General features: G+C 43.8%; 1 protein-coding gene and 2 long non-coding RNA genes across 3 annotated transcripts in view; 1 reads left to right on the plus strand and 2 right to left on the minus strand.

The window, feature by feature from the left end:
• SH3BGRL2 (SH3 domain binding glutamate rich protein like 2) overlaps window positions 1-5,866 on the plus strand; it is a 28,899-nt gene extending 23,033 nt beyond the window's left edge. Inside the window, exon 4 of the mRNA XM_083608155.1 lies at window positions 146-5,866. Coding sequence (XP_083464281.1) covers window positions 146-160 — 15 coding nt within the window. The 3' untranslated portion in view covers window positions 161-5,866. The remainder of the gene's footprint in view (window positions 1-145) is intronic.
• The window catches only part of LOC310760153, a 146,248-nt gene that overhangs the window by 116,478 nt on the left and 12,164 nt on the right, over window positions 1-17,606 (minus strand). The window lies entirely within an intron of this gene.
• Window positions 4,809-6,890, minus strand: LOC310760149. The gene is made up of 2 exons (XR_014546798.1): window positions 5,537-6,890; window positions 4,809-5,439 (listed from the first exon to the last, which is right to left on the minus strand). It is a non-coding gene; the product is annotated as an uncharacterized lncRNA (long non-coding RNA).

Below are 17,606 nucleotides of genomic sequence, written 5' to 3' on the forward strand. Positions count from 1 at the left end.
TTTAAAAAAGTGTATTTTGATGCTTTATTATTTTAATGTTGTGTGTGGTTCGTCACTTTTGAGTAATTTTTGTAAGGTAAAATAAGTGTTTGAAAAAAATAACTATATAATTGTTGGTTTGTTTGTGTTTTTTTTTTAAAAACAGGAGTCGGAGCCTTAGAACAAGTTCCTTGAGGATTCAGCAAGCACATTGTCTGGGTGAATGAAATTCTTGATGTCCAGCACACAACAGCTTCCGTAGTGGATCACTGTGATGCACACCAATATGCACCATTAATATTTTGTTTGACACTGAAAAGATGAAATAAGACAGTGGCTACAAAAATGGGGTATATGGTGATGGTAAAATGGTAATGATGGGGGGGGTGTCCTTCCTTTTTCCCTTTTCTTTTTGCGAACATATCTGTGGTGGATCCTGGGTACCATTGGCCCTAACAGTATCTGATGCCACATTTGAGACATTACTTCCATTCTGAAAGTGGCAGGTGGGTGTGTTGAATCTGATTGTACAGTGAGCATTGTCAGAGTTTCAGATGTTTACTGCATTCTGAGCTGAGAGTTAATGGCAGGTGTAACCTGCTGTTCTTGAACACAGTTAAATGCTAAAGTCAGCAGCGTTGAGCTGCAAAGACACCACTCCAACAGAATATGTGCTAATTGTGCTATTTGTGCTGAAATCTGCTTATTGTGGTAGATGTGGCCTGGTATTACCTTTCTACTTGGAGGGGGCAGCGAATCAAATCTCACATCTTCCCTGGTTGGTATTCAGCAGCCAGTTCTTAAAACAACAGCCATCTTGCATGTACTTCATAGCTTGCTTTGAGCTGCAACTTGATGGAAAAGAATTAGCTGGCAAGTAGATTCTAAAATGAGAAGCTGACAAAATGGACCTTACCTCTTGATGAGAACACCAGGCATGTCTGCCATTTTGAGCTACATTACAATCATTTGCCAAAAAAATGTTTTGTATGAATTATAGATTTCCCCCCACCTTACAAGCATTGATATTACTTAAAAACCCTATTGCTGTCAGTGAGATTAATTGTAGAACAAAGGTTAAAATCTGTAGTGTGCCATGTAATACAGTATAATCAGAGCCTGCAAAAGCATACAAGCCAGAACCTTAAGTAGATTAATAGTTCTATTGCCTTAAAAGTGGAAGGGTATGGGGGTGGGTTTCCTAAAGAAAGAAGCATTATATTTTTGCCTGTAAATGTATCACTTTACATAATAGTGCTGGATTGGACTAGTGTGTTTAGCGTCTTCCAGTTCAGAGTCCCAAATAGCTATACTTAGCAGTACGGATCGCCTATTCTGTGAATCTGTGAGGCATCTAAATGAAAAGTGTGGGACCAAACAATAGCAGCACAATCCTATGCATGTCTACTCAGAAGTGAGTTAAATAGGTGCATAGCATGGCAGCCTAGCTGGGTTTTAAAAGACCACTTATCAATTGAATATTTATTGTTTGAAGTGCAAGCACCCCCTGGAAAATGTAGATGCTCTGATTTAAAGCTGGCATGAGGTGCATGTAAGCCTGTCCCAGATCCAAGACAAAGTACACAGTCAAGAGAAAGTTAATAATCTTACCAGTGGAAGAAGCTGGTTGTCTCTTGCTTGACTCTCGTTCATTTTAATGGGCGTTTGAGCATGATGAAAGCCCTCTTCAGGCATTCAGATTAAGCGTAAACATGTGACGGAGGGCTGCAACGATGAACCCACCCTGCCCAGTCACTGTTACCATTTGGAGAGTGAATGGTAACAGGGAGCTTCCTGTTAGTTCCATGTGCCACAGCCTTGACTTTCTAGCTTTCTGAAATGTGTAAAAAGCTCCCAAAAGTACAGGAGAGTCCCTGTTCCATCTGTTTCTCCCTCTCCAACACACAGGGAGCTATGAGAACAGGATCAGAGCTAGGGCACTCATCCCTGCAGTCTGCCTCACCTGTTTACACAGGATATGAAGACCTGAATACGGTTTTACTAGCTTTGGACTGGGGATAAAGGACTTCACATATTTCTTGTGGGAGCGAATATGTCATTTATAACCCCCATTTGCTAGGGCTTCCTTTTTAATTTTGATCAGGGCATGTTCCTTGTGTGCATATTGGATCCTCTGTATCAGGGCAATAGCATAGTTCAGGTGTTGGTCCTAAAAGTACTAAAGGAAAAGGAAAAGAGGAAGGTGCTATGGAATCTTTAATGATAAAATCACAGATGATTATAAAGCAGGCATAGGCAAACTCGGCCCTCCAGCTGTTTTGGGACTACAACTCCCATCATCCCTAGCTAATGGGACCAGGGGTGATGGGAGTTGTAGTTCCAAAACATCTGGAGGGCTGAGTTTGGGGATGCTTGTTATAAAGTAGTGTATATGAGCCCTATTTTGTTACTCATAGCTCAGGGAAGTTTTGAAAGCAGTTTTGTTGTTGTTGGGGGCAGAACAAGTCTGCTCTTCTGGGACATGTGGGGATGGCAGCTTAAAAATCCACTGTGCTCTATCCATTCCACCAGGAGCATGCAAGTCCTTGAGCAGCTCTTTGGAGTCTAGTTAATTTTAATTATAATGGTGTTTGCAATAAGCAGAAGGCACATTATTTAAGATGCCTTAATGGGTTTTATGTGGGGTGTGTGGGTGGGGGGAGTGTATTCTTAGAATGCAAGAATAGTTCAAAAGGTGCCCTGTTTTCATGCCTTTATCAGCTCTATAAATTCACTGGTGAATGCTATTTGATTTTTAATTCAGAGTTTGGCTTTCATTTTTATATTAAAATTTTGTAAGGTGCTTGAGTTCTTTCTGTTTTATTTTCATTATATTGCAGCCTTCTGGTTTTCTTTTATGTAAAAGAACATTAGAATGCATTCCTTTCAGTTGGTGGTTAAAAACCCCACTAAACTCTCATTTATTTTTATCTCTTTCTTGTCCTGCCTGTTCTGTGGTTTCCCAGCCCCTCCTAGGATGTACTCTTATCAGGAAAATTAATATGGAAAATTAATCTATCTCCATGGGAAATATTCCAATAGTTTGAGACTAGTTTTGATCTGCGTAAAAATATACCCCCCTCATGTGATCACCTGATATTATTTATTGTGATAAAAGGTATTTTTTTCCATGCGCAGTCACATCTGACAAAAAAACAACAACAGTTGTGTTCATAAAGTGGGCCACATCCTTTAAAAAGCATAAATCAGTGCAGCTCTGTTGGAGCAGAGTTTATCGTCACTTAAAAGCATGCCAGACTCAAGAGTCATCACCATGTTTCATAAAGTTGGGATACACTGTGATTTGGAAGAAAAGGAATTGACCGAATTATCAAATTCTGGACCAGCCAGTTTTGCTGCAAGGATTAGCTTTGCCTAAGGCAGGGGTGGCTAGTCCATGACCCTATGGAATTAGCCCCAGCCGCTATGGCCAGGGGTCAAGGATGCTGGAAATTGTATTCCCAACAGCAAAGCCACAGGTTCCTTATCTCTGGCATCAGATCTTAAGCAGGTGTCCCCTTCCAATTTCTATATGGGATTAGCACTTGATGGAGGGAAAATGGGTCTCACTAATTCAGGTGTTCAACTCTACTTTTGAGCATAAAAGCTTGCTGCATCAGGTCAGTGTCTTATCTAGTCCAGCACCCTCTTCTCATAAGGGCCAATTGGATGCCTGTGGGAAGCCCCAACAGCAGGACCTTAGCTTTCAGCATGTGAGAAGAAGGCAGGAGAAGGACAAGTGTGCTGACTCTGTCTTTGTCCCCATCCCACCCTGGTCCCCAGGGGTAAACAGAGAACCTTTCTCCTGTGCAATGTGGGACCCTGCTCATGGTGGTGAAGCCCTAAACATGCAAGCGATCATTGGAAGAGGGTGTGTGTTGGATTAGGATATGTGACAGCTTCCCCGGTGTACCTTTTCTCTCATTGGGGAAGTGGAATGTCACTGTTTGCAGATCACACCCTTAGTTACTATTCAAAGCACTTGTGACATGTAAAGCGCTGCATCAATTTACACTGGGAGAAGGGAGTTGTCCGTTTCTCTCCCTTCTCCGTTGCAGTTCTCAAAATCCTTTTGCAATCCGTAAAAACCATCAAAAAGCTAAAGCAGACCTGAGGGACTCTAAAACCTAGGCGTGGCTGTATGCCAAAGCAGTGAGAAGACCCATGTTACATGTTGACCTTGGCTGCAACTAGTAGCTCAAGATGTTCTGCCCCTCCTCTTTCAATCCATCGCCTTCTTTATCCCTTTTCATTCTTTAGATGGGTCCCCCTCCCCATGTTCTTTTTTCTGGAGGATATGGGGATGATTGACAGGACTCCATGATATTTGCCTCCATGTTGCAAAAGTGGCTACACACATTCCGAGAAGTATTAATTTTGACCAGGCCAGCTGTTGGCACAAATGACAAAGAAATTAATGCTTATTTCCAGTGTTTACATTTGGATTTCATCTCTCAATGCAAACCGCCTTTTGCCCCTGAGTGCAGGTACCAGAGGACAAGCTGGATGCTGGCGTGTATGACTTCCTTTTTCCTGTTACTGTTTCTGTGTGTGTTTTAAAGTGAAAACTGACAATTTGGAAACACAGCCGCTGCTACATGTATGTTTTTTGTGTTCAGGTATCTGCTTGGAAGCAAAGTGAGAAGCCATCCTTGTATGGAGTTACAGTTCTCCTTAGTTTCTTAAAAGCTCTGTTGACACATGCATGCTCATTATTCCATGAGTGCAGCACTCGGTGGTGACTTGCGTCTGTGAAAGAGCCTTCGCGTCACAAGCAAAGCATTGATCTCACCTAACATCACTTCAAACACAATGTTGGGGTTTTTCCCCCCATGTAAGCACATTATATATTCAGCTGCAAGTAACCAAATGTTGAGTAACCAAGGTAATGTACATGAACAAGTCCTGCACAAATGGCTCGCATCCTTTCTCCTCTACGTTGTCTATGTTGCCAATGTTAGTCTTGTGCTTTTCTGATAAACCTTGTGTTGTAGAGGACCACCTATACATGCGTATGTAGCATTGTGGCACATCTGTTCAGGTATTTCACTGGCTGCTAGTTCAAGGGAGCAAACCAGATGTTTGGGAAAGGTCCTTTGGTTCGGCAAGTTCAGTGCCGCAAGCCAGCCCTAATGTTAAACCATAGTGCCATAGTTTCTGCAGACACTGTAGCATGCATTTGCCCCATTAACGCTCTGTTGGCTGTGCGCACGACTTGGTGGGCCTTTGCAGGTGCGTTCTTGAGGCATGTATGGCTCATAGAGCTCAGATCTACCGAACACATCAATTCTTAAAAACAACAAGGGACACCTTATGACATCTCACGGGAGCTTCCAAGGTGCCTAGCATGGTGCCTAATTGACAGTTGCTTGTCATGGGGAAGTTCAGTGAGTCCAGCACCTCCTGTGCTGGTGCTGAACAGGCAAGTCTGCACCTGCCAGATTTTGACTTCCTGCTCAGCTATTTGGCATATTGAACTCACTTAGAGCAAGAACTGGCAAACCTAGATCAGGCTCCTGTGTCTTCAATACCAGGCAGCAGGTGAAGATTCACTAACAGCCCTTGGAGTGATTGGAAGAAGCTGAGTGTGTGACATCTCCCTGCCACACATTTCATATCATGAATGGAAGCTTCTTTAAGGCAGGATATAGCAGCCCATCCAAGTATCCATTTCTCCCTGGCCTCTGCTTCCCCAAAGCCTGTTTCTTTTGTGCATTAAGGTATGGCACTGAATAACGTCAGACAAAGATTCCCATGTCTTCTGTTGTATAATATGACAGATGGAATCCTGTGTAATGTGTCTCAGGTGTACTGTGTTTAAAAATAAAAATAACTTTTATATTTAATGCTTAAATTGTCATATTAAACCTACATATGAAGAAGAGTATGGCTTGTGTGTGTTTGTCACATTCTGTTGGCATCTCTCATCTGTCCCTTAAAAGGCTGTGTCGTCTCTAAATGTGACTTCACAGAAACGGTTGTGGCCTCTCCTGTGTGTTTTGTAGACTTTGTAATTTGGTATCTTGTGCTAATAGAAAATACTTATTAGGAGCAAGTGCCATTAAACAGAGGGGTTTGCTTTTGAGTAAACATGCGTATGATTGTGTTGTTCTGCTGCAAACCCAGAGCCACTTGTCAGAAATTGGCCCCATTGAAATCAGTGGGAGCTGCTTCTGAGTAGACTTGTCTAGGATTGCAGGAGTATATTTATTTAAGAGTACATCACTTTCTAAAACAAGCCACAGGAAGAAGAGTGTTTTAAACTGGCAAAAGCTTTCTTAGGAGAGCAGAGAAAAAGTAGCACCCAGTTGATTTCATGAGTTTGCAAAAAGGTATCTTGTGTGTGAAATTATTTTCGCAAAGCAGTCTAAAATAAGCTGCTATTGATAAACAATTTTAAAAAAAGATCCTTGGTGTTATTTTCAGATTTCCAGCTGGTGTCTTTGATTTATTCTGTGAAGCAAAACCAATGTTTGTGAGGAGTGAATCTCTCCTCTTTTTTTTAGCTTTCCAAATGTGAAATATTTCCCCTTTCCCTTTTATTTATGTCTACATTTATTCAAAGTATAATATTCTTCCTTTTAGAGCACAGCCCACACAAAGCAGTGTACAACTAGCAACTACACCACCCAAATTACATTTGTGTGGTTGTAAATATAAACCTCTTGAACCATAAGCAAACTCCAAGGCTGTTTGCTCTTCCTGCTCAGTTTCTGTTTGCACTGACTCAACCTCTCCTACATTGAATACACCCCCTTAAACATGCTCACATTTCATTGGATGCCAGGATTGGGCACCCACCCATCCTCCTGTTCTCAACAAAGAAGAGGTGTAAAGAATTTCTCCCTGTGAACGAGCATGGGGGAGGTTGGTGATGTGATGCCTTTTCTCCCATTGATGGGAGAAGAACATGCCCACACCATTTTGTACTCTTGTCTCTCTTTCTGCTGTTTAGATGTGCCGGTATTTTGTGTAGTGACACACATCCCAGAACAGCCATTTTGTGATATGCCAGTCGCAACCCCCTCCAGCAGCCATTTTGTGGAACAACTTATCAACATGCCCACTGCTCTCAAAGTGTTGATGACCTCTCCTAGAAAAACCACCTTGCAGGGATCATTTGTGCAGGATTGTGTGCTACTGTTCTGGCTTTCCAGACTGTAAATCTCCCCAGAGGCACACAAGGATGGCTACAAAAAACTACTACACAAGAAAAAGGGATTGGCATAGATGTGGCTGTGCTAAGGGCCACTGAATGTTTGCTGCAGCTTTGGGGCGTCCAAAACCAAGGGCAGATGCATTAGGACAGGGGTAGGCAACTTGCTGCCCTCCAAATGTTGGACTGCAACTCCCATCATCTTTGACCACTGGCTGTGCTCCCTGGGATGATGGAATTAGGATTCCAATAGCAACTGGAAGAAATCCTATTGGCTAATCCTTGCATTAGATTTTGTGTGTGTGTGTGAAATATGCTGTCTGTTGAGTCATTGGTTGGGTGATGCGACATGAATAAGAGTTGTGACCAGCACAAAGCTTTTTGCCAAAGCTTCGAAGAATAATTTCAGAGATTTAAAATGGGTTATCTGAAGTGGCACATCAGGATGTGTTTTAAGTGCAAAGAAGGAATTCTCTCTTGCACAAAAACTTAGCATTTATTATCTCCCTCAGACAGATGTAAATGCCAAAGTAGTATTGAAAGACGGGTAATGATTAAACTAAAGTCAACAACCACCACCCTAGTTTATGCAACGAGCATAACTTCATCCTTTGTTCCGTAAATGCAAAGCTTAAAGGTATTGCTACAAGGAGAGTAAAGTGCACTTCTGATCCTCTTTGAAACTGTTTGGCCTGCAGCAGAGGGAGATTGTTAATGGTGGACAGAATGCAAGGAAGGCCTTGGATGCACGTTATAGGTTTTACATTCGTGTTATAGACCAATTTAAACACAGATCAATGTAAGCCTCCTATAAAGCTGCCTACATTTTCAATTTCTTGAACTCATCAAGCTGCGTTAATAGATGGATTGTCAAGAAGCTGCTTGAGCAAAGCCCTCAGTGCAATAAAACATGAATTGCCGCTGCTTCAGTTCAGCTCTTTTGGATGTAGAAAGAGGTTTGTCACTAAATATAGCCTTCATTCTATTCGGGAACATAATCCAAAATCACCCTGAATGCAATGCACACGTCTTTTGATCTACAAAATGTATATATGCTTCAGGGAGCAGTTGTGAAACAAAGGATTGCTTTGGGTGCATACATGTGAGGGCAGTCAGCAAGGCCGCTTGCTTGCAGACTGAAATGCTCAGGAGCAAGGGCTAGTAAGATTGTGCAGTATGGTATTATGCATGGAATATTTCTCCATGATAAATGTCTCTGAAGTTTGGGACATACCTGGGCAAAGCAGCCCACAAAGGGAAGAAAGAATCCTGCAGCCTCTGGGACTCCAGGGACCATTGAATTGAGGTCATGATTTCCTCAATAACCACTACAGTTTACCTATTGTGTGTATTTAAAATACTTCACCGCAAAAATCCACATATAATTGCCTCTGGGTTTGTTATTTCATGCAGGAAAGCAGACTTTAACTCAAAATGTTTGATAGATGGAAATGGATTCAGTTTTAAGAGATTATGCCTATAGAGTTTTATATGCTTTTATTACCTTGAATATTAAATCGGGTTATCTATATATCTACAAGGATGGATAAAAATCCATATATATATATTGAATTGCACTGGCATAAGTCATGTATTAGTTGGCACTCTTATCTATTAATATAAGGGAATTATTACTTCACCATTTAAAACTGTGATAAAGGAACGACCTTGAGATGTCTGCCATATGATCAAGTGGTGCTTTCCCGCTCCTCTCTGGGAAAGTTGAATGGAACGGTTGAGCATATCTCCTAGCGCCGCAGTTACGGGGTGGAGAAAAGTTCTGCATTTGGTTGATATGGGAACCATGTGTTCTCTGGACGCAGAATAACATTTGGTTGGTTTAAAAGCACCAGAGACTAGAGGGCCAGAATTCTACATGTGAGTCCCATAGGCTTTAGAAGAGGGGAAGGGGGGAGAAATAACCCGAATACAAAGTACAAGACTAGAATTAAATGCAAAATAGAAATAGAAATGGATGGGTTGAGCCTACTGGTGACCCCTGTTGTAGGGGAGTGAGCTGGCCAGTGGTCCTGGGACTCTGGAGTATAGACCTTGGTCAACAGCCAGACAGGAAGTACCTCTGGAGGCTCTTCAGACTGCAGCAAGAGTGGCACTAAGCAGTGCGGAGTGAGAAGTCTTGTTTTGTCCCACAAACAAAACACAGTACAGTGGTACCTCGGGTTAAGTACTTAATTTGTTCCGGAGGTCTGTACTTAACCTGAAACTGTTCTTAACCTGAAGCACCACTTTAGCTAACAGGGCCTCCTGCTGCTGCTGTGCCGCCGGAGTACGATTTCTCATCCTGAAGCAAAGTTCTTAACCTGAAGCACTATTTCTGGGTTAGCAGAGTCTGTAACCTGAAGCGTATGTAACCTGAAGCATATGTAACCCGAGGTACCACTGTAGTTTGAGGGAAGGCATGACTCTGTCACATAAGACGTTTCACATTGGGAAACACATTTACATTAAATAAAAGGTAGATATCTATCACACATTCAAATGATAGCCTGGAAACTATTGCATTAGCACAAGTCATGTATTAGTGGGCGCTCTTATCTTAGCCTGGAAACTGTCACGGTCCCCAACAAGAAAGGGCTGGAGAAAGTTCCACGGACCAAAACTGCTGCTCTTGATCTTCTTTGCTCCTGACCTAGTTTGGGGCTTTGCAGACAGGAAGAATGGAAAAATCTTCCTCCAGTGAGAATATCCTCTCCACGGGGAGGCTGGGGAGGCTCCAAAAGACGATTGGGGCAAACAATATGTGCTCTATCTAGGGAATGGGGCAAGGGAGCATGAGTTGCAAGCTTATCATATCCATTGCTACTAATCCAGTTGCCTCAGGGCAATCTTGCACATGGTGTCTTTTTCTTTCGTGGATACAGAAAAAAGTATCCTCTCTTTTACAATCATATGTAAAAACTGTGCATGTGTTGGTGCACACATGTGGAACCCAATGGAACTATCTGTAAGTAGCGCAACCTGGAATGGACTCTGTCGTCGCCGTGCATTTAGGAAGGGTCCAGTCCAGAACAATGCAACGCTATGCAAATGGTACAATGAAGAATCCCTTCACACAACTCGATTCCACTTGTTCCTACCACACTACAACTGCAGAGCAATTGGAGGGGGTGGAGATAACTCTATGAATTTACTCTGAAATCTGTTCTGAGTATACAAACAGCTTAGAAAATTATAGGTGGTTTCTTTCTCTCAAACCAGACAACTCAAACTCCTTCAATGTAGTCCTTGGTTAAAAAGCACTGGCCAAAGGTGATACATTAGGCATGGATTCCACCCTTTCCTGTTATTTGTTTAGGTGAAATGAATTGTGTGATGCTGACATCTAGAGGGCTACAGAAAAAAAGCATGTTCCTGTTTGGAAAATCATGGCGGTACTTCATTAGTGAATACACAGAAACCAACCCAGAAATCACATGACATTACATCCACTTCATGATTGCAAACATATGCTTGCCACCATACGTAAAAAGGTGGTGCGAAGCTGCAGTCAACCACAACTCTCAGCAATGTATATCTGAATAATATTTGCAAACATGCATTTGTCGTGTGTGTTTGTGTGCACACGTAAGAAGCAGCCTCCTACTGCTCTATCTTCAAACTCTTTTAATTAGAGGATTTTCCCATCCCTGCCCCCTGAGACTGGGTTTTAGTCCACATTTGCACACTACCAGATAGAATCTACTTAGCACTAATGTCTCAGTGCTCATATAATCCAATATCCCCCCCCCCTTTCCATTTCTTCTCTTGTCATAATTGTAACAGTTCTATAGGCTGGCAAAAAATTGCAAATGCAAATTATACCACAAATGTCAAGTGAACCCTGCCCACCCAGCCCCACCCCCCAGTATAGTTTTCCTGGAGGAAAATGTAGATGCCTAGTTCAAATGATAAAGCTGATCACTTAGCTATACATTTACTTACTGATTTGTTCGTTCCTTGGTTCCTTTATTTTATATCCCGCCTTACCTCCCAAAGAAGTCCAGGGCAGCCAACACATTAACAGTAAAAGCATAGTAAGTAAGTAAAAGCATTTCTAAAACTGCTTAGAACATTCTAAGGACGGTTAAAAACATTTCCTCTGCCGGTGATGGCATGCTTGCCATGAACAGTGTCTTGGGTAAATTCCTCCTGAAACCAGTCATGAGAGAGGCAGGTGTACCTCAACAGCGAGGACATTCCACAAACGGGGAAGCACCACTGAGAAGGCCCTGTCACAAGTCAGTTCCAGCCAGGGATCCCCCAGTGGGGACACCATCAATGAAGCCTTAAGTGCCCGCCATAGGGTTGGAGACAGCTGATATTGGGGAAGGTGTTATGTTAGGGACTTAGGTCCCAAGCCATTTTAGGTACACGTCCCATATTGATCTTTACTTTTATGCTACACTGGAAAGCATTTCTTCCCAAATCCCAAATGAACATAGAAATAACGGTCAATGTTCTGCCTAAAAGTTGATGGTCAATAATTTATTCAGTGAATGTCAATGTTCACGTGTTAATGCGCACAATTTCGGGTGACTTTTCTGATTGCCTGAAAGCACACCTATACATTTCTCTGTTTTCCATAGATACACCAGTGGGTACTGGCAAACATTATTTACCCCTTTTCAGACAATCACAAAGTTTCTCTCGGACTGTTAGCAGAAGCAGCATGCTTCCAGAAAGAACCCACAAAACTTCTTCTGTTGGAGTGTGAAGGAGGACTGCTAGGGCCTGCTGTGCTGCATCCTGTTCTCTACCTATATGGGATGCAGAACCTGGTAGGGATTAGCAGCTGGTGTTAGATGAAACTTCTGGGAATGACCTTGAAAATGTCCCAGACAAAGGAGCTCTGGAGGAAGGGAGAGGGGCAGCACCAGAGGGACTGCCTAAACTCTCCATCAAGGCAGAGAGCAAACTGGTAGGAGGAACCCAGATGCCCAGTGTGCTTTGAACACTTTTGCCCCAAAGTTTCCTGGAAATGTGGGTGAGTTCCTGGAAGAGACATGCAAGAAGTTTCCTCCCCGCCTTCTTCAAATGCCTGTTCCAGAAAAAGTCTGAGTCAGAGCTGCCAGGAAAGGAGCCGCCAAAGGCACTCTAAACTGTGCTAAAAAACTGAAGGCGGAACTCGCTTCTTCTACCTGCTGCTGCTGCAATAGGCCTCACCTCTGGTCCACATGGGACAGACAGAGGTGCCTCTGTGGGTGTTGATGGGGTCTTCCTGAACAGACAAGCAAAGCAGAGTGATGGACAAACCTAAGAACTGATAGCCATGGGCACACGGATATCTGTCGAGTCTTTCAGTCCCGCAGCGGCTAAGTGAGCAAGAGGACAGGATTCCTGCGCCTTTAGTAGCTGTGTAGTGGAGGAGGTTTCAGCAGGTGTAGCCTGTCCTGCAACTATTGCAGGTGCAGGAGCCCTGCCCTCTCCTTCCCTTGGCCCACCCTGCATGTCACAGCTAGCAGGTGCAACAGATAGGTCCTTGCTTGTAAATTAAAGTGTGCCATTGCCTAAGCGCATGGCTCAGCCCATTCTTCTGTCGGGTGTGCTCTTACCTGCCAGGCCCTCTGGTGACCTTGTTTGGAAATACAGTTAACAATAAGACGACACTCAAGCACCCAATGTGAGTTGAGTTGAATTGGAGCCCTGTCTCCAGCCACTGTTTTTTCTGCTGCCATGTGCCTTGGTTCTGATCAGAAGTGTTTAGCCAGCAGTGTCAGTTGGAGGAACATTTAGCGTTCAGCATCTAAGGAAGCCCAAGGTCTTCCCTAGTGCTTGGTAGGAGCCCAAAATTAATTTTGTCAATGTTGTCCTGGCTCTGGATTTGAGCTTTGGATATGAGCCAGCTGAGACTGGGGTTGTTGCATTACCTGATGAAGAACCGGTCTTGGGAGCACCCCCCACACTGGAGCAAAGGAACTTCAAAGGGAGACTGCAGCATGAAACTATTCAATTATAATGCAGCACATTAAGGGGGTCAATGCAGAGACAAATGATTGTTAATACGAATTGGTTTATCAGTGCCAGGATGTCTGCATTACCAACACATGTTCTGTGAATTAGAACTGCTAATTAGATGTACTAATGATCATCACTGTCTGCTCTCTTCTACATTTCACTTCCCTCTGATTTCACTGCTTTCAGCCTCCCCAGTGCCCTGCATGTATGCATTTAGCTGGAACGCAGGAATACACTTCATGCATTGGATGAAGCTTATGAAAACTTATTCCATAATAAAGTCTTTCTGGTGCCACAGGATGCTTTGTTCTTCTTGCTGAAAAAAGTTCCCCAGCTCCACTGTAAGGCCCAAGAGATCAGGGAGCACCCTTGGCAAGATGACGCTTGCCTTCCAGTTAGGTAGGTAGGTAGGTATTTATTTATTTGCAACACAGAAAAACAAATAAAGAGTTTGATCCAGGTCGCTGTGGGGAGGGGTATGATGCTTGAGATGGATAAGACTGGAAGGAAGGACTTGTAAGGCTTCAGTTCACCTGTCTACATCTAGTCTACATCTCTGTAAGAGCAAATTGCTCAACTAGAGCACTTCTAGACTGTTGCAATCTTCAGGTGGAACTCAGTGACACGGTGGGAAATTCAGGCTGTGCAATGATGGTTGATTTGGAGGAGCTCTTGAGCAGTAATTCCACTCCCTGCAAAGATCACACCACTTCATGCCCCCAGTCTCCAGGTGGTGAGAGACGTTTGGCGTTCCACTGCTTACCCAGGGTTGGGTTTCCTGGGAATGAAGGCCACTAGAGATGGTGGTGTCTTTAGGCTACGTGGTTTTGATTATACATATATATAACCCAAGCATAAGATTGGGGAGTGGGGGCTTGCAGCATTAACATTCCAACAGATCTTGCTTCCCCATTAGGCTCCCAGGTGGCCATAATTGAGTCTCGACACATGGAGCAAGTCCAGCCTTTCTGTGTCTTTTCAACTCCAGACAGACTAAGACACAAGGCCGGTTCCTGGGCTATACTCCAAGATGATGCAGCCTCCAGCCAGATGGCTCTAGGGTAGTGCATCTTAATTTGACCAACTCTTTAGACATGTAAGTGGATGCCTAACTGAGTTGGCCAGACGTATTAGCTTAACAAACGGACTAGTTTGACCACTTCAGCACTTCCTTCTACTACAGATTACATTGTTGCAGATACAAAATCGCAACCTTGGTTGGGACCAAAGACAATCTGATGACTACACTTTCTGTGATAAGGGAGGTGATGGGGAAATGCATGTAGGGCAGTGAGAGTGGATTCTGACTAAGCTCTGATCTTCCCCCCACCACACCCCAGACACCACCCAACTTCCCCTTCCACATTTGCATTGACATGACAGTAAAGGCGTTCCACCTGCATAGCTCATCATTGCCACAGCTGTATCCCTATCTTCACTGTGTTGGCATATCACTGGCTTGCAGTGGTGCAAGGCTGTGTTGGGTGTGAGTCCACGCCACTCAGTGGGTGTAGCTCCAGGACAGGATTGCTCTGTTCATGTTCTTTGCTGTACTTTCCCAGGCAACTCACCTCTAGTTTCCCTACAACAGTCACAAGAAGATGGCACAATGTCTCCACAGATGCAGAGTGCAGACTGATGCATACCAGGGAACAGAAAACATGCACCCAGCGAAACAGGAGATTATCTCTTTACACAGAGGAACCAGCCTTTGAGAAACTGCATATTCAATACATTTTACAGGTAAAGTGGTACTTCGGGTTATGAACTTAATTTATTCTGTAGGTCCATTCTTAACCTGAAACTGTTCTTAACCTGAGGTACCACTTTAGCTAATGGGGCCTCCTGCGCGATTTCTGTTCTCATCCTGAGGTAAAGTTCTTAACTCGAGGTACTACTTCCCAGTTAGCGGAGTTTGTAACCCGAGGTGTTTGTAACCCGGGGTACCACTGTATTGCAGTCCACAGTATTTTGGGCCCAGGTTTCCAACTCCCTTTTACCACCACTACCCCCTGCAAGAAACCCTCAAACAAACAAAACAGTTTCCACTTGTGTATTTTTAGGCTTCAGGGATGTAAAGGTGAAGAAAGATGCAAATTTACTTTACAATAAAGGTAAAGGATCCCTGGACGGTTAAGTCCAGTCAAAGGTGACTATGGGGTTGCGGCACTCATCTCGCTTTCAGGCCGAGGGAGCCGGCGTTTGTCCACAGACAGCTTTCTGGGTCATGTGGCCAGCCTGACTAAGCTGCTTCTGGCGCAACAGAACACCATGAGGGAAACCAGAGCGCATGGAAACGCCATTTACCTTCCCGCCACAGTGGTACCTATTTATCTACTTGCACTGGCGTGATTTTGAACTGCTAGGTTGTCATGAGAGAGCATGCGAGAGGAGGAACTGCCAGCCATTGAAGCTATGCCACACTGGGCCCCGCACTTGAGCTCCTCCCAATGATGCAGCATTGTGCATGTGTTGCGTGTTGTGTGCAAGACGTCGCATGCACATGGTGCATGCTGGACCCCCTCAGCCTTGGGCACAAGATGGCACCTTTCTCCTCTGCATTAGAGAGAGAATGCAGCTGAAGAGGGTATTTGGGTCAGAGAAACCAATGTGGAGATCTTTGGACTTCAGCTTCTGGATGTGCGGTTGCGTGTTTGACGCTGGAGCAGTGTCAGAGTCTTGTGCTGCACTTACCAAAGGAGGCCGAGGAGCAAGGAGTTGCATTAGATGATTGTCTAGACTTGTACCCATGATTAGCTTTGCCTAACTCTTCCCAGGGTTTCACTGTGGCCTTGAGGGAAGACTCCTCTGTGCCCAAACTATCTGGTTCGACAGGTGCACCTAGTTTTCTAGAGTCACAGCAAAAAAACTTATGTGAATAGGCTGTCCCTGCTCCTTTTTTAAAAAACAGCAACAATAACCCACACGTGTATGATCCCTATGTTACCAGATACAATCTTAATCCATATTTTATGTGCATTACTTATAATGAGCTGTGACTTAAGTGTTATGAATATACATGTCTGAGCATGGCAGGTCAAATGAGGAGATGAATTGTGCTGCTTCCTGCAAGGTGATGGCAACATCAGGAGGTCTCCGCAGAGAGAACTCATACTGCATTTTTGCTGGCAAGAGAAAAATACGAAGCAACCTATTTGGAGCACTTCCAGGCTGTTACTGTTTTCGGGTGGGGTCCGGTCACATAAGTGCAAATTCAGGTTGTGCAGCTGATATGATGCCCTTGCACAACAAATCCGCTTTCCCACAAAACTGGACCATTTATATATATATTTTTTGCAATAAGGAAAGTGATGAGGAAATGCACCAGGAGGTGTGGAATAAGAACTGCTTGATGAGACATCGGACTACCTCCCTGCAAACCAATCAGAAGCACACACTCGAAAGCAGCTGATACCCAAAAGCGGCTGATAGCATCTAGGCTCCCTGCTAACCGTGCAATGCTGGGCCTTGAAATGGGACTCCACCAAGGTGGGATGAAGTTGTAGGAAAGCATCTTGCATGGTGTAAGAAGGGGTTAAGGGCGCTTCAGCGTCCAAGTAAGCAGGAGGCAATTTCAGTGTTGGTACTTCACGAACCTGGGCTTCTGAGGGAAAGTGGGCTGCCTATGCTGAAAGCCCAATTAATAGACCAGAACTTACTGAACTACTCTGTGAAGACCATATCAGGAGAGAACAAAATAAAATACATCTTGTTACAGAAATTACAGGGGGTGGGCACATCTTTAAAGTTGTTAAATGTTACCAATATTATGCATAAATGTCTCCTTTCGACCTAACAGCTCAGAGAAGTTACCTAGCTTTAAAAATCATATAAAATCGACTCCTTTGCCAGTTTCCTTCATTCCACCGCCAATTTGCTTCATTGGCCAAGGACTTGGAAACCACTCGGTCCCTGCCATAATCCCTCAAGCGGGAGGTCACTTACTCACAGGAAGGTACTCATAGGTGTCAATCTCTGGGCAGGCACTCCTTTGGATTTGCCCAGCTGGCAGACTATGCAAACCAAAGTTCTATTGTCCCTTTGTAGTAGGTGCTTAGAATGTACTTCCCAATATATATCCCGTATCCGCCTGTTGCCCCAACACATTCCTTCTATGTTAACCCTCCCTTTTTCTGATGTAGCAATGATGTAGTGATGATGCTTAATGAACTGCATGCTGGGATAAGATAGAAACTTTTAAAAGTCCTTGTCACCCCATCCTCGGGGTTCAAAATTCCTCTTTGAACCTGTTGCTCAATAAACTTTGGTCTACAGCTATTTGCTCCGGTTGGTGGCTGGACTCCTTTCTTTATTCTGCAGGGACCTGCGGGCTCTGCCCAACGAGCTGGGTGACTGAGCAGCCTCACACCTAGATTTTTCCGTAACACATCTAAACAACATACAGGAGTGAAATGTGCTTAAAAGTATACGCAAAAACATAGTTTTGTAAAACATAAAACAAAAATAATCTAAATTTTAAAAATACATTAAAATAGGGGAGAAACATACCAGAATG

The sequence above is a fragment of the Podarcis filfolensis genome (genome assembly GCF_964270895.1).
Source record: "Podarcis filfolensis genome assembly, chromosome: 3".
Lineage (NCBI taxonomy): Eukaryota > Metazoa > Chordata > Lepidosauria > Squamata > Lacertidae > Podarcis > Podarcis filfolensis.